The 24,773-nt window shown below is 37.9% G+C and overlaps 1 protein-coding gene across 1 annotated transcript in view; it reads right to left on the bottom strand.

The window, feature by feature from the left end:
- HTR2C (5-hydroxytryptamine receptor 2C) overlaps positions 1-24,773 on the bottom strand; it is a 258,368-nt gene that overhangs the window by 90,182 nt on the left and 143,413 nt on the right. Inside the window, exon 3 of the mRNA XM_036271117.1 lies at positions 82-282. Within this exon, the coding sequence (XP_036127010.1) occupies positions 82-282 (201 nt within the window). The remainder of the gene's footprint in view (positions 1-81; positions 283-24,773) is intronic.

Below are 24,773 nucleotides of genomic sequence, written 5' to 3'. Positions count from 1 at the left end.
GTCTGTTCGTTGTTCACAGTACATAATCCGAAGGTATTGAGCATAGCCGCTGCAATTCTAATGGCCAAGAAAAGTATTTACCTATAGAAATTGCCCAAACAATAGCAATCTTCATGATGGCTTTAGTCCGTGAATTGAAACGGCTATGCTCAATAGGATTACGTATTGCTACATACCGATCCAGCGATATAGCACAGAGGTGCATGATGGACGCTGTAGAAAATAAAACATCCAAAGAAATCCAGACGGGGCACAAATATCTAGGTAGTGGCCAGACATAATCTGAAAGAGAACAGAGAGAAGACAAGAACATATTATGCAAATTATACTGACTAGTTTTAAATTTTAGTCTAGTTATTTTATTTGTCTCATAATCTAAGCATTTTAAAGAATGTGGGAAACATTTTCCATAGTAATGGTGGTGATGAAGATGATGATGGTAATGCCCTCAGTGTTACATACATTATTTTTTATTGAGGTAAGCTTTACATAAAATTAATAACTTTGTACAATTCAATGGTATTTAGTACATATACAATATTATACAACCGTCAGCTCTTTCTAGCTCCAAAACATTTCATTATTCCCAAAGGAAACAACTACCCATCAAGCAGTCACTCCCTGTTCTCTCCTTCCCCAACCTCTGGTAATCTCTGATCTTTTTTGTCTCTATGGATTTAGCTAACTTGGATATTGCATATAAATTACATCATAAAATAGGTGACCTTCTATGTCTGGCTTCTTTCACTTAGCATACTCTTTTGAGATTCATCCATTTTGTAGCTTGTACCAGTACTTTGTCCCTTTTTATGACTAATGCTCTTATTTGAGATAATTTTTGATGGTCTTATAAATGCAATAGTTTTCTTACTTAATGGGTTGTCATTATTACTGTGTAGATCTATAACTGATTTTCATGTGTTAATCTTGTGTTCTGCAACTTTGCTGAATTCTTTTATTAGATCTCTATTTTTGTGCATGAATTCTATAGGATTTTCCCTATATAAGATCATGTGGTCTGCAAATAGAGATATTTTTTTTTCCCAATTTTCCTCTGCCTTTTATTTTCTTGCTTGCTTAATTGCTCTAGATAGAATTTCCAATACAACATTGAATAGAAATTAAAAAACAAAAAAAGCGCCCTGGCCAATTTGGCTCAGCGGTTGGAGCGTCGGCCTGCGGTCCAGAGAGACCTGGGTTCGGTTCCCGCTAAGGGCATGTACCTCGGTTGCAGTTTGTCCCCGGCCCTGGTTGGTCGTGCGGGTGGCAGCCACTCGATGTGTCCCTTCACGTCGATGTTTCTCTCTGTCTCTCTCCCTTCCTCTCTCTCCCTCCCACTCTATCTGTACAAAAAAATGGAAAAATATCCTCGGGTAAGGATAAAAAAAAAAAAAAGCAGGCATCCTCTCTCTCTTATTTATTTATTTATTTATTTATTTTTATCCTCACCCGAGGACATTTTTCCTTTTTTTTTTTTTTTGTTCAGATAGAGCGGGAGGGAGAGAGAGGAAGAGAGAGAGAGAGAAACATCGATGTGAAGGGACACATCGAGTGGCTGCCACCCACACGACCAACCAGGGCCGAGGACAAACTGCAACCGAGGTACATGCCCTTAGCGGGAACCGAACCCGGGTCTCTCTGTACCGCAGGCCGACGCTCCAACCGCTGAGCCAAATCGGCCAGGGCATCTCTCTCTCTTATTTTTAATTTAAAAACATTTATTGATTTTAGAGAGACAGAAAGGCAGAGAGAGAGAGAGAGAAACATTAATTTTTTTCCACCTAATTATGCATTCATAGGTTGTTTTCTGTATGTGCCCTGATCAAGGTTCAAACACAACCTGGCATATTGGGATAATGCTCCAACCAACTGAACTATCTGGCCAGGGCCTTCTCTTTTTCTTGACATGAAAGGGAAATCTTTCATTCTTTTATGATTGAGTCGTACATTAGCTGTGGGTTGTCCATAAATGTCCTTTATTACTGAGACAGTTTCCTTCTATTATTAGTTTGTTGAGTATCTTTATCACAAAAGAGTGACATATTTTCTTAAATGCTTTTTCGGCATTAATTGAGATGATTGTGTAAAATTTTTATTCTATTACTGTGATGCATTATATTGATTGATTTTTGTATGTTGAACTGCCCTTTATTCCTGAGATACATCTCATTTGGTCATAGTGTATAATATGATGCTGGATTTAGTTGGTTAGTATTTTGTTTAAGATTTTTGCATCTATATTTATAAATGATATTGGTTTATATTTTCTTGTATGTCATTATCTGGCTTTAAGTTTTTGGATAATTCTGATCTCATAAAATAAATTACAAAGTGTTTTCTTATCTTCTATTTTGTAGAAGTTGGAGAAAAATTGGTATTAATTCTTCTTTAAATGTCTGGAAAAATTTTCCAGTGAAGCCCTCAGGTCCTCAACTTTGTTGGAAGGGTTTTTTCTTAAAATTTTTTGTTTTGTTTTGGTTAATCTTCAACTGAGCATACTCTTTCTTTCTTTCTTTCTTTCTTTCTTTCTTTCTTTCTTTCTTTCTTTCTTTCTTTCTTTCTTTCTTTTGCAATAGTGGAAGGGTGGAGGGGAGGGAGGGGGGAGAGAGAGAGAGAGAGAGAGAGAGACATTATGTGAGAGAGACACATTGATTGGTTGCCTCCTGCACATGCCCCCACCAGGAGCAGGGATCTAAATTGCACCCCAGGTACAGTGCCCTTGACTGGGAATCGAACCCAAGACCCTTTGATGCATGGGCTGACACTCAAACAACTGAGCCACACCAGTCAGGGCTGTTGGAAGTTTTTTTTTTTTTTTATTACTGATTCAATATCTTTATTGGTATCAGACTCATTAGATTCTCTATTTCTCCTGAGTCACTTTTGGTAGTTAGTGTGTTTCTAGGAATTTATCGATTTCGTTCATGTTATCCGATTTATTGGAATACAATTGTTCAATGTATTCTTTTATAATCACTTTAATTTCATTAGGGTTAGTAATAAAACCTCACACAGACTTTCATTTATAATTTAATGTATTGTGTCTTCTCCTTTTTTTTTTCTCAGTCATTCTAGTTAAAAGATTATTACGTGTGTTGACTTCCCAAAGAACCAACTTATTGTCTTCTTAATTATCTTTGTTTTCTTTTTTCTATTCTCTATTTTTTGTCTTTCCACTTTAATCTTTACCATTTCCTTTCTTTGACTAGTTTGGGTTTTGTTTTTATTTTCTAGTCTCTTGAAATCTAAATTTAGATTATTTACTTCTGAGCATTATTTTTGTTACATCCCATAAATTTTGTTTAAGTTTTCATTTTACTCTTTTCAAAATATTTTCTAATTTCATTTGTAACTTCTTAGTTGAAACATTGATTACTTAATAGTGAGTGTGATGTTTAATTTTTACATATTTATGCATTTGTCAGTCCTATGTTGTTAATTTCTGGTTTAATTCCATTGTGGAGAAGATACTTTGAATAAAAATGTTACTTGAAATTTGTTATGCTTTTTTGAGGCCTAATATATGGTCTATTCCAGAGAATGTTCCATGTGCACTTGAGAAAAATGCCTTTTCTACTGTTGATGTTTTTTTAAATTAATTAATTTATTTTTGTTACAGAAGTTTTTCCCTTTTCCTCACTGATTCCCCCCTCCTACTCCTTCTCTACGGTGTCCCAAGCTTTGTTGTCCATGTCCATTGTTCATGCACACATGCATATAAGTTCTCTGGTTTATCTCTCCACCACCATGCCCTGTTCTGGGGATGCTCAGTCTGTACCCCACTTCTACGTCTCTGAGACAACCCCATTCCTCAGACTGTTATGTTTATTATATTCCACAAATAAGTGAGATCATATAATACTTCTCTTTTTCTGTTTGGCTTGTTTCGCTTAGGATAATACTCTCCAGGTCCCTCCATGTCGTCGCAAAAAATAAGAGCTCTTTCTTTCTTACAGCTGCATAGTACTCCATTGTGTATATGTACCACTGCTTTTTTATCCATTCGTCTACTGATGGACACTTGGGCTGTATCCATAGCTTAGCTATTGTGAATAGTGCTGCTACGAACACAGGGGTACATATACCCTTTCTGCTTGATGTTTCAGATTTCGTAGGGTATATTCTTAGAAGAGGGAATCCTGGACCAAATGGAAATTCAATTTTTAATTTTTAGACCTAACACCATATTGTTTTCCATAGTGGCTGTACCAGTCTGCATTCCCGCTAGCAGTGTACTAGAGTCCCCTTTTCTGCACACCTTCACCAACACTTGTTTGATGATTTGTTGATGGCGGCCATTCTGACAGGTGTGAGGTGATACCTCATTGTTGTTTTAATTTGCATCTCTGTGATTATTAGTGATGTTGAGCATTTCTTCATATGTCTCTTGGCTATTTGTTGGTCATTTTTGGAGAGGTATCTATTTAGTTCCTCTGCCCATTTTATAATTGGGATCTTTGTCTTCCTTTTGTTCAGTTGTATGAACACTATATATTTTGGAAATTAACCCCTTATCTGATGTATCATTGGCAATTATGCTCTCCCATACAGTGAGTTGACATTCCATTTTGGTGATTGTTTCTTTTGCTGTGCAGAAGCTTTTGAGTTTGATGTAGTCCCATGTGTTCATTTTCTCCTTTTTTTCTGTTGTCTTAGGTGATGTATCAGTGAAAATTCTGTTGCGTTTGATGTCCGAAATATTGCCTACATTTTCTCCCAGAATTTTTATAAATTAATGAATCACTTTTAAGTCTGTTATCCACTTTGAGTTTATTTTTGTATATGGTGTATGTTGATGGTCTAGTGTCATTTTTTGCATGTAGCTGTCCAATTTTCCCAACACCATTTATTAAAGAGGCTGTCTTTACTCCATTGTATGCCCTTACCAACTTTGTCAGATATTAATTGAGAATATTACCTTGGGTCTATTTCTGGGTTCACTATTCTGTTCCATTGATCTATCTGCCTGTTCTTGTGCCAGTACCAGGCAGTTTTGATTACAATGGCTTTGTAGTATAACCTGAAATCTGGTAACATAGTCCTTCCAATTTTGTTATTTTTTTCAAGATTGCTGTAGCTGTTGGGGTTTATTTTAGTTCCATATGAACTTTTTAAGTATTTGTTCAAGTTCTGTGAAGTATGTCGTTGGTATTTTGATGGGGATTGCATCGAATCTCTAGATTGCTTTGGGTAGTATGGACATTTTAATGATGTTAATTCTTCCCAATCATGAACAAGGAATGTGCCTCCACTTTTTTATATCTTCATCTATTTCTTTTTTCAATGATCTGTAGTTTTCTGCAAATAGGTTGTTTATTTCTTTGGGTAAGTTTATTCCTAGGTATCTTTGTTTTTTTGCTGCAATGGTAGTGCCTTTTTCTGACTTTGAAATTAGAATTATGCTGGTCTCATAACACAAGTTTTGAAATTTTTCTTCTTCTTGATTTTTTTGTAATAGTTTGAGAAGAATGGGTGTTAGTTCTGTTTTGAATGTTTGGTAAAACTCCCCCGTGAAGCGGTCCGGGCCTGGGCTTTTGTTTGCTGGGAGAGTCTTGATTACATCTTCAATTTCTTTTGTTGTTATTGTTCTGTTCTAGTTTTCTATCTCTTCCCAGTTCAGTTTTGGGACACTATGTGTTTCTAGAAATTGGTCTATTTTGCTTAGATTGTCAAATTTGTTGCAGTATAATTGTTCATAATATTTGTTAACAATCTTTTATATTTCTGTGGTTCAGTTATTATTTCTCCTCTTTAATTTCTGATTTTGTGTATTTGGGTTCTCTCTCTCTGTTTCTTGGTGAGTCTAGCTAAGGGTCCAACAATCTTATTTATCCTTTCGAAGAACCAGTTCTTTGTTTCATTGATCCTTTGAATTGTTTTTTTGGTCTCCATGTCATTTATTTCTGCTCTGTTCTTTACTATTTCCTGTCTTCTACTTGCTCTGACATTTTCTTTTTGTTTGTTTTCTAGTTCTTTAAGTTGTGAGGTTATACAGTCTGATAGAAATTGTTCTTGCTTCTGAGGTCGGCCTGTAGTGCTATGAACTTCCCTCTTAGAACTGCTTTTGCTGCATCCAATAGATTTTAAGTTGTTGTGTGTTCATTTTCATTGGTTACCAAGAAGTTTTTTATTTCTTTCTTGATTTCCATGGTAACCCATTCATTGTTCAGCTATGTTCATATGCTATTTAGCCTCCACGTGTTCAAATTTTTTTGCATGTTATTGTTGCAGTTGATTTCTAGTATCATGCCATTGTGATCTGAGAAGATGTTTGATATGATTTCAATCTTCTTGAACTTGTAGAGACTTAGTTTGTGTCCTAACATGTTGTCTATCTTTGAGAATGTCCTATGGTGCACTTGAGAAGAATGTGAATTCTGCAGTTTAAAGGTGTAATTCTCTGTAGGTATCTATAATCCATTCGATCTAGTGCTTCATTTAGAGTCTGTGTTTTCTAATTAATTTTTTGTCTAGAAGATCTATCCAGTGGTGTCAGCAGGGTGTTGAAGTCCCTTGCTATGATTGTATTGCTGTCAATTTCTCCTTAAAGTCCTCCAAAGTTTTTAATATATGTTGGTGCTCCTATATTGGGTGCATATATGATTACCAAGGTTATATCTTCATTAATTGGATAGATCCTTTTGGAAAGATTCTTTCAATATTATGTAGTGGCCTTCTTTGTCTCTAATTATGGCCTTCATTTTGAAATCTACTTTGGCAGATATGAGTATTGCTAACCCAGCTTTTAATTACTTTCCATTTTCTTAAATGATATTTTTTCATCCCTTCACTTTCAACCTATGTGAGTCTTTTGTTGTGAGGTGGGTCTCTTGTAGACAACTTATATGTGAGTCATGTTTATTATCCAGCCAGCTAGTCTGTGTCTTTTTATCAGAGCATTCAAATTATTCACATTTCAGGTGATTATTAATATATACTTATTTGTTGACATTTTTGTTTAGTGTGGTTCTATTTTTCTTCCTATTTTTTGTACTAATTACAGCAGTTGTTTTTTTTTAATCATATCTTGCACAACTGGTTTGGTGTTAATATATTCCCTTAGCTTTTTTTTTTTTGGTCTGGAAAGCTCTTTATTTGACCTATTTTGAATGATAACCTTGCTGGATAGAATAGTCTTGGATTCAGATACTTCTTTTTCATGACTTTGATTACTTCATGCTACTCTCTTCTGGGCTGTAGTGTTTCTGTTGAGAAGTCAGCTGAGAGCCTTATGTGGTTTCCTTTGTAATTAACTGTGGGAGACTTTTTGCATGGTATCCATTTTGTTAGAATTTGCTCTGCCATCTCCTGCTCTGAGGTAGGATATCTATGCATACGTTTCTCTGTACTCCTCTCTAGGCAGTCATTTACTCAACCAGCCAGTCTTTGCTGACCTTTGCTCCTTCTGTGGTACTCCCTGGTACTGCTTATCTAGTGAGGAATTCTCACTGCAGTTTAGTTGCCTAGTAACCTGTTAATTGGAATTCTTGGTATTTCCTGTCTTTCTCACCCTATATAATGTGCGAACTCCCCCCGAATAAACGAGACTTGATCAGAACCCTGTCTTGTCTCCATTTCTTGTGTCTCTTGTCCCTCCACATCCTCACTCCCCCTCTAGAGTCCTTGTTGCTGGACCTGCGGGACAGGTCAATTAACATGGTGTTTATCTCTTGCTGCTTTTAGGATTCTCTCTTTGTCATTACTTTTTGGCATTTTAATAACTATGTGTCTTGGTGTGGGCCTGTTTGGGTTCTTTTTACTTGGGGCTCTCTGTGCTTCTTGAACTTGAATGCCTTCTTATTTCAACAAGTTAGGAAAGTTTTCTGTGACTATTTTTTCAAATATATTCTCTAACCCTTGCCCATTTTCTTCCTCTACAGGGACTCCTATGATGTGAATGTTATTATGTTTACAGTTGTCCCACAGTTCTCTTAAGCTGTATTCCTGTTTGTTAATAGTTTTTTTTTTTTTTTTTTTTCCTTTTGGTTTTCTGATTGGTTGATTTTTTCTACCCTGTCTTCTATTTCAATGGTTCGGTCCTCAGCTTCCTCTACTCTGCTGGTTAGTCTTTCCAATGTGTTCTCAATTTCTGCTATGTCATTCTTTATTTCCCCTTGGTTGGTTTTCAATGGTTCTATATCTTTACTCATGGTGCTGATGTCCTTTCTCATGCTGTTGAGCTTCCTCAAGATCATGGCTCAGAACTCTGCCTCTGATAATTTGCTTAGCTGCATTTCATTGATCTCATCTTTGATAGAGTTCTCTTATTCTTTCACTTGGGATTTTTTTCTTTGTTTCACCATTTTGGCTATCTCCGCGGGTTTTGGCGCATGACAGATTTTTCTTGTGGGTGTTGGTGTTCTGCTGTTTGTGACTCCTTCTACTGTGTTTTGATGAGCCTAGGTTGGCCCAAATTGAACACCTCTGTCAGGTCTTTCCTAGGTAGATTTGCAAGCCCTGGAAAGGTTCAGTTATCCTCTAGCTTTTTCTTGGTTACTAGTAGTCTCAGTTACTCAGTGCCTTGGAATGTAGCCTTGGTGTTCTGCCTAAGAGGATTTCCAGAGGGTGGGATAGATGCTGGCTGTTAATGAGCCTCAATTTGCACTTCTTTGCCTCACCTGGGAAAGGCTGAATCTCTTAGTGGGGGAGGTGGGGGCTGCTACTTTTCTTCACAGCTCTGGAAAGGAGCACAGTGGCCACCATCCTTTGTGGCTTCAACTCAGCAAAAATTCTGAGTGCCCTCCAAATCCCAAGTGTCCCCACAGAGTTTTATTTCATTCTGCCCTCCCTCTGCCGTAGGCCCCATGTTAGTGGCTCTTTCTATTTTAGTGCTCTGTCCTGGCTCTCTGGGCTGTTGATTGGGCTTGGTCTTTATTCACCAAGGTTGCTGCTCACAGCTAAGACTGTTGCTGTCTGTGGGCTCCCAGCCCACCACCCTCTTGTGCCTCCGCAGGTCCTACCAGTTTCCATGATTTTATAGTCCTGTCCTGCTGCTTTTCTGTTGCTTTTTTTCTGAAGATTTGTCTTTATTTTAGTTGTAATTTCCATTTAGTTCTGGGAGATCTTCTGAGTGTCTTCTATTCACTCCACCCTCTTTTTCACATCCTCTAAGCCTATCTTGTGCGCAGCTGAGTCACACATTTTTTTTCTGGTGCCCCCACTCCCTGAAGATTCCGCAGGTAACTGGATGGCACAGTCCCTCTGGGGACCTGCCTCTATGCCTATGTAATGGGCTGCTGGGTTGCACAGGCCTCTCTGGTGCTTCAGCATCCCACAAACTCTGTGGGTAACTAGAATGCACAGTCCCTGCTGGGTGGCACAGGCCTCTATGGTGCTTCAGCACCCAGCATGTCCCATGAGTTATTGGATGGCACAGTCCCTGATGCGTCACATGGGCCTCTCTGGTGCTGAAGCACCCTACAGGTCTCATGGGTAAGTAGATCACACAGTCCCTGCTGGGTAGCACAGGCCTCTCTGGTGCCCCCACACCTTGCTGTTTCCGCAGGCAGGCAGCTGGATCACACCAGTCTTTCTGGGGCTCTGGCTTCCCACTGGACTTGTGAGCTACTAGAGCACACAGGCCTCTATGGATCCCCAGGTCCCACTTTGGTAGCTAGGGACTGCTGATGCCCCATGGGGCTCATCTCCTGCTCAGCTTTTTCTGTAGATTTTGGGGATGGCTCTCATTTTCTCATCTGTGCTTCCGTGGCCTGGTCATGGATTTCTGCTCCCCAGCCTCTGTTACTGGGGGTATATCTGGACTTTCATCGAACTGCTAATATGGGGGATGGTGCTGGGCTCCAGGCTGTCCAAGGCTTCCATGACCAGCACCTTGGTAGTTCCACTACTGTGCACAGGTCTGTGTTGACACAGAGTGTCTATTGGTTCGATGGTGCCAGGTGTGCTGGTGGGCTCAGGTTGCTGGGCTCTAGCTGCTCCCACTGCCTGCTCCCATGGAAGACCCAGGTTCTTCCAAAATAGTGGGACTCCCCCAGGGCCCAGGGAAAAGTACTCTGAAGTGCTGATTACCTTGGTAGCCACTGCTCCCATCCACTGCATAGGAACCTTCTGCTCCATGGCTCTACACCACTTGGGTTTGGTCATCCACATTTACGTCCACTCACACTCTCTCACACACTAGCTCACTCTCTCACACATTCACCCTCCCTCTGGTCTTGCCCACTGCCATCTTTCTGTTATGAATTTCTTGATGTTAATTTTGTAACCTGCTACTTTGCCAAATTTATTTATTAAGTCTAGTAAATTTTTAATGGAGTCTTTGGGGTTTTCTATGTATAGTATCATGTCATCTGTGAATAATGACAGTTTCAGTTCCTCCTTTCCAATTTGGATCCTTTTTAAGTTTTCTTCCAGTCTGATTGCTGTGGCTAAGACTTCCAGTACTATGTTATATAAGAGTGGAGAAAGTGGACATCCTTGTCTTGTTCCTGTTCTTAAGGGAAATGCTTTCAATTTTTGCTCATTGAGTATGATCTTGGCTGTAGGTCGTTCATTTATGGCCTTTATTATGTTAAAATACGATTCCTCTAATCCCAGATTGCTGAGCATTATTATCAGAAAAGGGTGCTAGATGTTGTCGAATGCTTTTTTCTGCATCTATTGATATGATCATATGATTCTTATCTTTCATTTTGTTTATATGGTGTATCACATTTATTAATTTGTGAATAGTGTACAAGCCTTGCATCCCTGGAATAAATACCACTTGTTCATGGTGAATAATTATTTTGATGTATTGCTGGATTTGATTTGCTAGTATTTTGTTCAGTATTTTGGCAACTATGTTCATCAGGGATATTGGCCTGTAGTTTCCATTCTTTGTAGTCTTTTTCTGGTTTTGGAATTAGAATTATGCTGGCCTCATAAAACAAGTTTGACAGTTTTATTCTTAAAGTTTTTGAAATAATTTTTGGTGAATGAGTATTAGTTCTTCTTTGAATGTTTGATAAAATTCCCCTGTGAAGCTGTCTGGGCCTGGGCTTTATTTGCTGGAAGAGTCTTGATTGCATCTTCAATTCCTTTTGTTGTTTTTGGTCTGTTCAAGTTTTCTATGTTTTCTCAGTCCAGTTCTAAGGGACTATGTATTTCGAGGAATTTATCCATTTCACTTAGATTGTCAAATTTGTCACTGTATAATTGTTCACAGTATTTGTTAACAATCCTTTATATTTCTGTGGTGTCAGTTATTATTTCTCCTCTTTCATTTCTGATTTTGTGTATTTCGCTTCTTCCTCATTGTTTCTTGGTGAATCTATCTAAGGGTCCATCAATCTTGTTTATCTTTTCAAAGAACCAGCTCTTTGTTTTATTAATCATGTGTATTGGTTTGTTTGTTTGTTTTTTTGTGTTTTTTTTTGGTCTCCATATCATTTATTTCTGCTCTGGTCTTTACTATTTCCTTCCTTATACTTGCTCTGGGATTTTCTTTTTGTTTACTTTCTAGTTGTTTAAGTTGTGAGGTTAAATAGTCTATTAGAAATATTTCTTGCTTTTTGAGGTAGGCCTGTAGTGCTATGAAATTTCCTCTCGGAACTGCTTTTGCTGCATCCCATAATTTTTTGTTGTGGTGTGTTCATTTTCATTGGTTTCCAGGAAGTTTTTAATTTCTTCCTTGATCTCTTTTGTATCCCATTCATTTTTTAATACCATGCTATTTAGCCTCCATGTTTTCAAATGTTGCATGTTCTTATTGAATGCCTTTGAGATCTGAGAAGATGCTCTATATGATTTCAATTTTTTGAACTTGTAGATACTTATTTTGTGTCCTAACATGTGGCCTCTCTTTGAGAATGTCCCATGTGCACTTGAGAAAAATGTAAATTCTGCGGATTAGGAGTGTAATTCTCTGTAGATATCTATTAAATCCATTTGATCTAGCACTTCATTTAGGGTTTGTGTTTCCTGATTAATTTTTTTGTCTAGATGATCTATCCAGTGATTTCAGCATGGTGATGAAGTTATCTGCTTTGATGGGATTGCTGTTGAATTTTTTTGAAGTCTTCCAGAAGATTTTTAATATATGTTTGTGTTCCTATATTGGGTGCATATATGTTTACCAAAGTTATATCTTCCTTTTGGATAGATCCTTTCAATATTATATAGTGACCTTCCTTGTCTTTAGTTATGGCTTTCATTTTGAAATCTACTTTTTCAGATATGAGTATTGCTACCCCACCTTGTTTTTGCTTTTCATTTGCTTGAAAGATGTTTTTCCATCCCTTCACTTTCAACCTATGTGAGTCTTTTGTTGTGAGGTGGGTCTCTTGTTAACAACACATATGTCAGTAGTGCTTTCTTATCCAGTCAGCTACTCTGTGTCTTTTTATCAGAGCATTCAAAGCATTCACATTGAAGGTGATAATTTATATGTTCTTATTTATTGCCATTTTTGTTTAGTGTGGCTCTATTTTTTTTCCTATTTCTTGTACAAATTACAGCAGTTCCTTTAGCATATCTTGCACTGCCTCTTTGGTATTAATATATTCCCTTAGCCTTTTTTTTTTTTTTTTTTTGGTCTGGAAAGCTCTTTATTTTACCTTCTATTTTGAATGATAGCCTTGCTTGATAGAGTAGTCTTGGATTCAGATCCTTGTTTTCCATGACTTTGAATACTTCATGCCAAGCCCTTCTGGCTTGTAGTATTTCTGTTGAGAATTCAGCTGAGAGCCTTATGGGGTTTCCTTTGTAGGTAAACTGTTGCTTATCTCTTGCTGCCTTTAGGATTGTCTCTTTGTCTTTAATTTTTAGTAATTTGATTACTATGTGTCTTAGTGTGGGCCTGTTTGGGTTCTTCTTCCTTGGTGCTCTCTGTGCTTCTTGAACTTGAATGCCTTTTTCCTTAACCAAGTTAGGAAAGTTTTCTGTGACTATTTTTTCAAATATATTCTCTAACCCTTGCCCATTTTCTTCCTCTACAGGGACTCCTATGATGTGAATGTTATTATGTTTACAGTTGTCCCACAGTTCTCTTAAGCTGTCTTCTTGTTTTTTAATTGTTGTTTTTTTTTCCTTTTGGTTTTCTGATTGGTTGATTTTTTCTACCCTGTCTTCTATTTCAATGGTTCAGTCCTCAGCTTCCTCTACTCTGCTGGTTACTCTTTCCAAAGTGTTCTTAATTTCTGCTATGTCATTCTTCATTTGCATTTGGTTGGTTTTCAATGTTTCTATATCTTTACTCATGGTGCTGATATCCTTTACCATGGTGTTGAGCTTCCTCAAACTCATGTCTCTGAACACTGCCTCTGATAATGTGCTTAGTTGCATTTCATTAATCTCAGAACTCTTAGATAGAGTTCTCTTGTTTTCTCATTTGGGATTTTTTTTCTTTGTTTCAGCATTTTGGCCATCTCCATGGGTTTTGGAGCCTGCCAATTTTTTTTTTTTTTTTGTGGGTATTGGTGTTCTGCTGTTTGTGTCTCCCTCTACTGGGTTTGGATGAGCCTGGTCGGCTCACGTTAAACATCACTGTCAAGTCTTACTTTCCAGGGTAGATTTGCAAGCCCTGGAAAGGTTCAGTTATCCTCTAGCTTTTTCCTGGTGGCTATTAGTCTCAGTTACCCAGTACCTTGGAATGTAGCCCGGGTGTTCTGCCTAAGAGAATTTCCAAAGTGTGCGATAGATGCTGGTTGTTAATGAGCCTCAATTTACATCTTTTTGCCTCACCTGGGAATGGCTAAATCTCTTAGTGGGAGGGGTTGCTGCTTTCCCCCCAGCTCTGGGAAGGAGCACACTGGCAACCGTCCTTTGTGGTCACAACTCCGCAAAAACTTTGAGTGCCCTCCAAATCCCGGGTGTCCCCACAGAGTACCAGCACAGTCTGCCCTCCCTCTTCTGCAGCCCCCAGGTAAGTGACTTTGGCTCTTTTAGAGGTCTGTCCAGGCTCTCTGCATTGTGGAGTGGGCTTGGCCTTTATTCCGCAAAGGTGATGCTCACAGCTCAGACTGCTGCTGTTTATGCGCTCCCAGCCCACCACCCTCCCAAGCCTCTGCAGATCTTACCAGTGTCCCTGGTAGTATGGTTCTATCCTGCTGCTTTTCTGTTGCTTTTTTCTGAGGATTTGTCTTTATTTTAGTTGTAATTCCCATTTGGTCCTCGGAGATCATCTGTGTAGCTTCTATTCAATCCACCTCTTCTTTTCCACATTCTCTATGCTTATTTTGTGTGCAGCCAGGTCACACAGGCCTTCTTGGTGCTTCAGCATTCTACAGGTTCCACGGGTAACAGGATCGCACAGTCCCTTTGGGGACTGGGCTCTATTCCTATGTTATGGGCTGTCGGGTTGCACATACCTCTCAGTTGCTTCAGCATCCTGAAGGTCCCTCAGGGAATTACATTGCACAGTCCCTGCTGTGTAACACAGGCCTCTCTGGTGCCCCTGCACCCATCTGTTCCAGTGGGCAGGCAGCTGGATTACAAAGTCTCTCTAGAGCTCAGGCTGTCCACTGCTTTTGTGAGCTGCTGGACCACACAGGTCTCTGTGGAGGCCCGGGTCGCAGAACTGACAGCTGGGGAGTGCTGCTGCCCCATTGGTCTCAACTCCTGCTCAGCTTTTGTTATAGTTTTTGGGGATGGATCCCAGCTTCTGTTCTGTGCTTCTGTTGCCTGCAGATGGATGCCTACTCCCCAGCTTCTGTTGCTGGGGGATATATTTTGACTCTGATTGGGCTGCTACTATCGAGGATGGTGCTGGGCTCCAGGCTGTGTGTGGTTTCCTTGGCAGCTCCACTACTGTGCCGGGTCTGTTTTTTTTTGTTTGTTTTATTTAATTAAATTATTTTTCTTACAGATGTTTCTCCTTTGTTTCCCACTGATTCCCACCTCTCCATCCCTCCTCACTCTCTCCCCAGCTTTGTTGTTCATGTCCGCTGTTCATGCATACATGCATATAAGTTATGTGGTTTACCTCCTCCCACCCCCTCTTCGGGGATAGTCCATCTGTACCCCACTTCCACATATATGGGGCTACCCCATATCTCAGACTGTTATGTTCATTATATTCTACAAATAAGTGCAATCATATGATACTTGTCTTTTTCTGTTTGGCTTGCTTTGCTTAGGATGACACTTTCCAGGTCTCTCCATGTTGTCTAAAAGGATAAGAGACCTTCTTTTCTTACAGCTGCATAGTACTCCATTGTGTACATGTACCAGGGCATTTTTTATTTTTTTTAATCTATTTGTCTACTAATAAACATTTGGGCTGTTTCCAGATCTTGTGAATAGTGCTGCTACAAACATAGGGGTACATATATTCTTTCTGATTGGTGTTTCAGGTTTCATAGGGTATATTCCTAGAAGTGGGATCACTGGGTCAAATGGAAGTTCAATTTTTAATTTTTTGAGGTAACACCATAATGTTTTCCACAGTGTCTGCACCAGTGTCTGCACCAGTATCCACCAGCAGTGTACTAGAGTCCCCTTTTCTCCACACCCTCGCCAACACTTTTTGTTTGATGATTTGTTAATGGTGGCCATTCTGACAGGTGTGAGGTGATACCTTATTGTTGTTTAAATGTGTATTTCTCTGATGATTAGTGACGTTGAGCATTTCTTCATATGTCTCTTAGCCATTTGTATGTCCTGTTTGGAGAGGTGTGTATTTAGTTCCTCTGCCCATTTTGTAATTGGGTTCTTTGTCTTCCTTTTGTTGAGTTGTATGAGCACTCTATATATTTTGGAAATTAACCCCTTACCTGATATATCATTGGCAATATGCTCTCCCATGCAGTGGGTAGCCTTTCCATTTTCATGATTGTATCCTTTGCTGTTCAGAAGCTTTTGAGTTTGATGTAGTCTTATGTGCTCATTTTCTTCTTTGTTTCTATTGCCTTAGGTGATAGGTCAGTGAAAATTCTGCTGCGTATGATGTCTGACATTTTGTTGCCTACATTTTCTTCTAGGATTTTTATGGATTCATGAGTCACATTTAAGTCTTTTATTCATTTTGAGTTTATTATGTGTAGGGTGTAAGTTGATGGTCTAGTTTTATTTATTTATTTATTTTTTTGTATATGGCTTCCAATTTCCCTGACACCATTTATTAAAGAGGCTGTCTTTACTCCACTATATCCTCTTGCCACCTTTGTCAAATATTAATTGAACATATTGCCTTGGTTCCATTCTGGGTACTCTGTTCTGTTCCACTGGTTTATATGCCTGTTCATGTGGCAGTACCAAGGCTGTTTTCATTACAGTGGTTTTGTAGTATACCCTGAAATCTGGTAATGAAATCTCTCCTACATTGTTCTTCTTTTTCAAGATTGCTGTGTCTATTCAAGGTCTCTTTTGGTTCCATATGAACTTTTCAAGTATTTGTTGTAGTTCTGTGAAGTATTTCATTGGTATTTGATGCAAATTGTATTGAATCTATAGATTGCTTTGGGTAGCATGGATATTTTAATGATATTAATTCTTCCAATCCATGAACAGGGTATGTGCTTCCACTTTTTTTGTATCTTGCTCTATTTCTTTTTTCAATGACCCTTAGTTTTCTGTGAATAGGTCCTTTATTTCTTTGGTTTAGTTTATTCCTAGGTAACTTACTTTTTTTGCCGCAATGGTAAATGGGATTGTTTTCCTAGTTTCTCTTTCTGTGAGTTCATCATTGTTGTATAAGAATGCCATCGATATCTTGACATTCGTTTTGTATCCTGCTACTTTGCAAAATTCATTTATTAAGTCTAGTAAATTTTTGATGGATTCTTTGGTGTTTTTTAGGTATAGTATCATGTCATCTGCGAATAATGACATTTTCATTTCCTCCTTTCCAATTTGGATCCCTTTTATTTTTTCCTCCTCTCTGATTGCTGTGGCTAAGACTTCCCATACTATGTTAAATAAGAGTGGCAAAAGTAGGCATCCCTGTCTTCTTCCTGTTCTTAAAGAAAATGTTTTCAGTTTCTGCCCATTGAGTATGATGTTGGCTGTAGGTCTTTCATATATGGCCTTTATTATGTTGAGATATGATGCCTCTATTCTCACATTGCTGAGCGCTTTTATCAGAAATGGATGCTGGGTTTTGTCAAAGGCTTTTCCAGCATCTATTGATATGACCATGTGGTTTTTATCCTTCATTTTGTTTATGTGGTGCATCACATTTATTGATTTGCAAATATTGTACCACCCTTGCATCCCTGGGATGAATCCAACTTGGTCATGATGAGTAATTTTTTTCATGTGTTGCTGGATCCGATTTGCCAGTATTTTGTTCAGGATTTTAGTGTCTATTTTCATCACGGATATTGGCCTATAGTTTTCTTTCTTTGTAATGTCTTTATCTGGTTTGGGAATTAGAATTATGCTGGCCTCATAAAACGAGTTTGGAAGTCTTCCTTCTTCTTGAATTTTTTGAAATAGTTTGAGGGGAATGGGTGTTAGTTCTTTTTTGAATGTTCCTAAAACTCCCTCATGAAGCCATCCAGGCCTGGGCTTTTGTTTGCTGGGAGTCTTAAATATATCTTCAATTTCTTCTCTTGTTATTGGTCTGTTCAAGTTTTTTATCTCTTCCCAGTTCAGTTCTGGGAGACTATGTGTTTCTAGAAATTTGTTCATTTTGCTTAGATTGTCGAATTTGTTGCCATATAATTTTTCATAGTGGTTGTTAATGATCTTTTGTATTTCTGTGGTGTCAGTTGTTACTTCTCCTCTGTAATTTCTGATTTTGTATATTTGGGTTCTCTCTCTTTGTTTATTGGTGAGTCTAGCTAAGTCTCCATCAATCTTGTGTATTGTTTCAGAAAACCAGCTATTTGTTTCATTTATTCTTCGAATTGTTTTTTTGGTCTCTATGTCATTTATTTCTGCTTTGATCTTTAATATTTTCTTCTTTCTACTTGCTCTAGGGATTTCTCTTTGTTTGCTTTCTAGTTTTTTAAGTTGTGAGGTTAGGTAGTCTATTAGAGATTTTTCTTGCTTCTTGTGGTAGGCCTGTATTGCTGTGAAGTTCCCTCTCAAGACTGGTTTGGCTGTATCCCATGGATTTTGTGTTGTTGTGTGTTCGTTTTCATTGGTTTCCAGGACGTTTTTAATTTCTTTCTTACTCTCCTATTTAGCTTCCATGTGTTCAAATGTCTTTGCATTTTCTTGTTGCATAGATTTCTAGTTTCATGCCATTGTGATCTGAGAAGATTTTGATATGATTTCAGTCTTCTTGAACTTGTAGAGACTAATTTGTGTCCTAACATGTGGTCTATTTTTTAGAATGCCCCATGTGCACTTGAGAAGTATGTGAATTCTGTAGTTTTGGGGTGTAATTCTCTGTAGATATCTATGAAATCCATTTTTTTCTAGTGCTTCATTTAGATTTTCTGTTTCCTTGATAATTTTTTGTCTAGAGGATCTATCCAGTGATGTCAGCGGGGTGTTGAAGTCCCCTGCTATGATTGTATTGCTATTGATTTCTCCTTTAAAGTCCTCCAGAAGATTAATATATTTTGGTGCTCCTATATTTGGTGCATATATGTTTATCAAGGTTATATCTTCCTGTTGGATAGATCCTTTCGATATTATGTAGTGGCCTTCTTTTTCTCTAGTTATGTCCTTCATTTTGAAATCTATTTGATCAGATATGAGTATTGCTACCCCAGCTTTTTTTTTTTTTTTTTTTTTTTTTTTCCGTTTGCATGGAAGATTTTTTTCCAGGTCTTCATTTTCAACCTATGTGAGTCTTTTGTTGTGAGGTGGGTCTCTTGTTAACAACATATAGATGAGTCATGCTTTCTTATCCAATCAGCTTCTCTGTGTCTTTTTATTGCAGCGTTCATTCCATTTACATTTAATATGATTATTGATATATATTTGTTTATTGCTATTTTTGTTTAGTGTGGTTCTATTTTTCTTCCTATTTCTTCTACTAATTACAGCAGTCCTTTTAACATATCTTGCGCTGCTGGTTTGGTGTTAATATATTCCCTTAGTTTTTTTTTTTTTTTTTTGTCTGGAAAGCTCTTTATTTGACCTTCTATTTTGAATGATAGCCTTGCTGGGTAGAGTAGTCTTGAATTCAGATCCTTGTTTTTAATGACCTTGATTACCTCATGCTATTCCTTTCTGGCCTGCAGCGTTTCTGTTGAGAAGTCAGCTGAGAGCATTATGGGGTTTCCTTTGTAGGTAACCTGTTGCTTCTCTCTTGCTGCTTTTAGAATTTTCTCTTTGTCTTTAATTGTTGGCAGTTTGATTACTATGTGTCTTGGTGTGGGCCTGTTTGGGATCTTCTTACTTGGGGCTCTCTTTGCTTCTTGAACTTGAATGCCTTCTTATTTCAACAAGTTACAAAATGTTTTTGTCACTATTTCTTCAAATATATTCTTTAACCCTTTCTCATTTTCTTCTTCTTTGAGGATTCCTATGATGTGAATGTCATTACATTTCCATTTGTTCCACTGTTATCTTAAGCTGTCTTTCTGTTTTTTATTGCTTATTTCCTTTTGGTTTTCTGATTGGTTCATTTTTTGTATGCTATCTTCTAATTAACTGATCTGGTCCTCAGCTTCCTCTACTCTGCTATTTAGACCTTCCAATGTGTTCTTTATTTTTGCTATGTTATTCTCCCTTTCTTCATGGTTGTTTTTAATTTCCAACTGGTTGATTTTCAACATTTCTATGTCTTTACTCATGGTGCTCATGTCCTTACATATGCTGTTGAGCTTCCTCATGATCATGGCTCTGAATTCTTGTTCTGTTAACTTGCTTAACTGCATCTCATTTACCTCCTCTTCGGTAGAGTTCTGTTGTTCTTTTATTTGGCTTTTGTTTCTGTGTTGCACCATTTTCGCTATCACAGTGGGCTTTGGAGCCTCTAAATTTTTCCCCGTGTGTGTTGGTATTCTGCTGTTTGTGGTTCCCTCTCCTGTGTTTGGAATGAGCCTGGGAAAACCTACGTTACACACCACTTTCATGTCTTACTTTCCTGTTTAAAATTGATATCCAAGGGTATGGTACAGTTGTCCTCTAACCTTTTGCCTGTAGGCTATCATTGGTGGTTACCTGAAGAACCTTGGCTTCTCAGTTGAATGAATAACTCCCTCAGGTGCTCAGCATAAGGACATTTCTGGAGGTTGGGGCAGATGCTGGTTATTAATGGGCCTCAATTAGCATTTTAATGGCCACATGGTGGCGTTGAATCTCCCAAGAAGGGGCCACCACCTCTCCCCAGAGCCCTGGGAAGATGACCACAGTCTTGTGTCATGTAAGATGACCACAGTTTTGTGTGGCTGCAACTCAGCAAAAGCTCTGAGTGCCCTCCAAATCCTGAGTGACCCCACACAGTTCAAGTCCAGTGTTCCCTCCCTCTGCTGGAGCCCATGTTAAGTGGCTCATGGTATTTTAACCTCTGTCCCAGCTCTGTGCTTTAGAGCTGCTTGGGAGTTTAACCCGAGGGCACTGCTCACAGCCAAGGCCGCCGCTCTTGGCCAAGGCCGCTGCTGCCAGCTAAGGCCACTGCCGACTGTGGGCTCCCAGCCCCTCTCTCCCATCTCCGCAAGTCTACCAGGATTTAGTCAGTGTTCCTGGTTATTTGATCCTTCAAGCTGCTTTTCTGTTGCATTTTCCTGATGATTTGTCTTTATTTTTGTTGTAATTCCAGTTTGTTCTGGGAAATGGTCTGTGTAGCTTCCATTTATTCTGCCACCATTTTGGAATCACAGGTCTGTTATGATACAGAGTGTCCACTGCTCTGATAGTGCCAGGTGTGCTGGTGGGCTCAGGTTCCTATGCCTTAACTTCTCTCACTGGCTCTTCCCAGGGAAGACTCGGGATGTTCCCAAATGGTGGAACCTCCAGGTGGCGCAGTGAGAAGTGCCCTGAAGAGCCACTTACTGTGGTAGAAGGCTGCTCCTGTCCACAGCACAGGAACCTTCTTCTCTGAGGCTCTGCACTGCTTGGGTTTGGTCATCCACCTTCATGTTCACTCACACTCTCTCACACACTAGCTCACTCTCTCACACACTGACCCTCCTTCCGGTCATGCCCACAGACATCTTCTTGTACTGTTTATTGTGTCTTTGCTGATGTTAAATAAGATGTTTTTGTTTGTTTATTTGTTTTGTTTTTTATGAGTTGCCCATGACTTTTGGAATTTTATTATTTATTTATTTTTGTTACAGATGTTTCTCTTTCTTTACCCCATTGCCCTCCTCCTCCCCCCACCCCGTCCCCGGCTTTGTTGTCCATGTCCATTGGTTATGCATACATGCAAATAAGTTCTGTAGTTTATCTCTTTACACCTCCCCACCCCCTCTTCTGAGGGATGTCAGTCTCTGCCCTACTTCCATGTTTCTGGGTCTACCGTATTCCTCAGACTGTTATGTTCATTATATTCCGTATATAAGTGAGATCATATGGTATTTGTCTTTTTCTGCTTGGCTTATTTCACTTAGGATAATACTTTCCAGGTCTCTCCATGTTTTATATGTGTATGTTAAGATTATTTGCTTTATAGTATTGTTCAAGTCTTCTATTTCACTATTGATTCTCTATTTAATTGTTCTATACATTATTAAATATAGGGTAGTGTCTTCAAGTATTATTATAGATCTTTCTTTTCTCCCTTTATTTTTGCTTCCTATATATTTGGTCTTTGTTGTTAGATACATATATATTTATAACTGTTACACCTCTTGGTGATTTGAGACTTTTATCAATATATAATGTCTTTCTTTGTCTCTCACAACAATTTTTGTCTTCAGTTCTATTTTGTCAGAACTATAGCCACCCAGCTCTTTCTGGTTACTATTTGCATACAATATCTTTTCATCTTTTTACTTTCAACATATTTGTAACTTTGGATCTGAAACGAGTCTCTTAATGACAGTGTATAGAGAAAGAATATTAAAAAATTCATTCTAACATTATGTATTTTATTTTAATTTTTTTCTTTATTGATTTTAGAGAGAGAGGAAAGGAGAGGGAGAGAGATATAGAAACATTGCTGAGATAAAACATCGATTGGCTGCTTTCTGCATGTCCCCTACTGGGGAATTGGTCCTGACCAGGAATTGAACTGGTGACCTCTTGGTGCATGGGTCAATGCTCAACCACTGAGCCACACTTGCTGGGCTGACATTATGTATTTTTAACCATTCTGCTAATCTTAGCCTTTTAACTGGAAAATGTAATGCCTTCATATTTAAAATCATTACAGTTAAGATAGTACTTATTTTCACCATTTGATATTTTCTATATGATATATATTATTTTCCTCAAATTCCTCTGTTACTGTCTTTATTTATGATTAATTGATTTTTACAGGGTACCATTTAATTTTCTTCTTGTTTCTTATTCTGTATATTATTTTAGATTTTTTCCCTTAAGTTGACTTGGAAATTAAAATTATCACCTGAACATTATAACAACAAAGTGTTAATTAATACCAACTTAGTTTCAACAGTACTTTCTCCTTATTATTGTCACAAATTACATCTTTAAACATTGTGTGTTCATTAACATAGATTTGTATGTAGTATTTTATGCATTTCCCTTTTATAAGACATAGTAAAGCAGCAGGAGAATAACAAACCAATAATATAAACATACTGGATTTTATATTTACTTATATAGCTATTTTTTTGTTTATTTCTTTATATGCCTTTGAGTTACTGTCTAATATCCTTTTATTTCCTTTTGATGGACTCCCTTTAACATTTCTTATAGGGCAGGTATGTTTGTGATGAAATTCCTCAGTTTTTGTTTACCGAGAAATGCTTTTTAAAAATTAAAATATCTTTTACATATAATATTGTGTAAGTTTAAGGTGTAAAACATGTTAATTTCATATATTTATATATTGTAATACAATTGCCATTGTAGTGATAATGAGCACCTCTATCATGTTACATAATTATACTTTATTTTTGTAGTTGGAATAATTAAGTTTTAGTTTATTAGTAAGTTTGATTATTATAATACAATATAATTGTCTATATTAAAAATAATGTTCACATAAATCTCAATGTCTCCTTTTTTTTGTTTTTTTTTTTTTTTGTTAAGGACTTTAAATATATCATCCTACTATCTTCTGGTCTAAGTGGTTTCTAAAGAGAAATTCACTGTTAATCTTGCTAAAGAGCCCTTGTGAATTTGAACATAATGTGTCTTGGTGTGTATCTCTTGGAGTAATTTGTGCTTAGAGTTCATTGAGCTTCTTAGATGTGTAGATTCATGTCTTTCCTCAACGTTGAAAATGTTATGGCCATTATTTCTTTAAATATTTTTTCTTCCCTTCATTTTTTTTTTTTTCTCTCCTCTCCTTTGGACATTCCCATCATGTGTATGCCAGTAAACTTGTTAGTGTCTCATATGTCTCTCAGGTGCTGTTTATTTTTCTTCTTTTTTTTCTCTTTCTGTTCCTCAGATGTGATAATATCAAATGAACTATCTTTAAGTGCTCCTTTTTTTTCTTCACCTGAGGACATTTTTCCATTTTTTATTCAGATAGAGTGGGAGGGAGAGAGAGGAAGACAGAGAGAGAGAGAGAGAGGGAGAGAGAGAGAAACATCAATGTCAATGGGACACGTTGAGTGGCCGCCACCTGCACGACCAACCAGGTCTGGGAACAAACTGCAACTGAGGTACGTGCCCTTAGTGGGAACCGAACCCAGGTCTCTCTGGACCACAGGCCGATGCTCTAACCACCGAGCCAAACTGACTAGGGCTCTTTAAGTTCTCTTATTATTTCTTCTGTCTGCTCAATTCTGTTGTTGAAGCAATCTAGTAAATTTTTCAGTTTAACTATTGTAGTTTTCAGCCCCCAAATTTCTATTTGATTCCTTTTTATAATTCTGATTCTGTATTTATATTCTTTATTTGCTGAGACATTGTTCTCCTGTTTTTCTTTAGTTCTTTGTCCATGTGGCAACTCTGGAAATCAGATTTATCCCGTGTGCTGGGGTTACTTGTTACTACTTGTAGGTTAATTTTACCTGCTTATTTACTAACTTTTAAAACTACTTTTGTGAAATCTGCTTTCTTTGTCTTGTGTGGCCACTGAAATTAGTGTTCTACCAGCTTAATGGTTATCTAGTATATTGACAGTTTTCTTAAACACCTATAGGCAAAGTAAGAAAAATGTACTAAGTTTTTGCATACTGATTCTGTGTGTGGGCCCTCTTTCAATGACAATGAGGCTGTTTATTAAATTTTATTAGCCTTCAATTTTATCTTGAACAAAGGCTCAGAATTTGAAAGTTAGCTCAAACACATGTGAAAGAATAGTGTCTTCTCAGACTTTTTATAAGCATGCATCAATCATGTATGTGGCCTTCTCTATTTCCTGATGTACATGCATGCCATAAAAATATAGTCTTTTTTCTAAAAATATCAACTTTCCCAGCCTTTTCCTTTCCAGGTCATTTAACCTGTCTCTTGCTTGTCTGGAGTATTGTTTCTTATCCCAGTCTGATGCAGACAATTTTTACATCTTTAAATTTTTCTGGTAAACCCCACCCAAAACATCACTGGAGATCTAGGAATATTCTAAATCAGGAAAAACAAAGGCAAGTCCTGGTGCCTGTAATTTATGGATCCACTAGAGAAGTCTAAAAATAAAAGCTCAGTTCTTTAAGAATACGGTCTGCATTATTCCTTCTGGCACTAACAACAAGACCAGGAGTGCAGGCTGTCATCCTACAATCAGCTACTGGTCTGAAGGTTGGGGTATGGTAGCCAGGCAACTGGAAATGCCCCAGTGTTCTCTTACTACAAAGCAGGTGCTTCTTTCTCCACCAAGCCTTCTCTTGTTTATTTAAATTTTTGCCTAG

Source organism: Molossus molossus, unplaced genomic scaffold (assembly GCF_014108415.1).
Source record: "Molossus molossus isolate mMolMol1 unplaced genomic scaffold, mMolMol1.p scaffold_m16_p_2, whole genome shotgun sequence".
NCBI lineage: Eukaryota > Metazoa > Chordata > Mammalia > Chiroptera > Molossidae > Molossus > Molossus molossus.
This window is presented reverse-complemented; position numbering and strand designations above follow the sequence as displayed.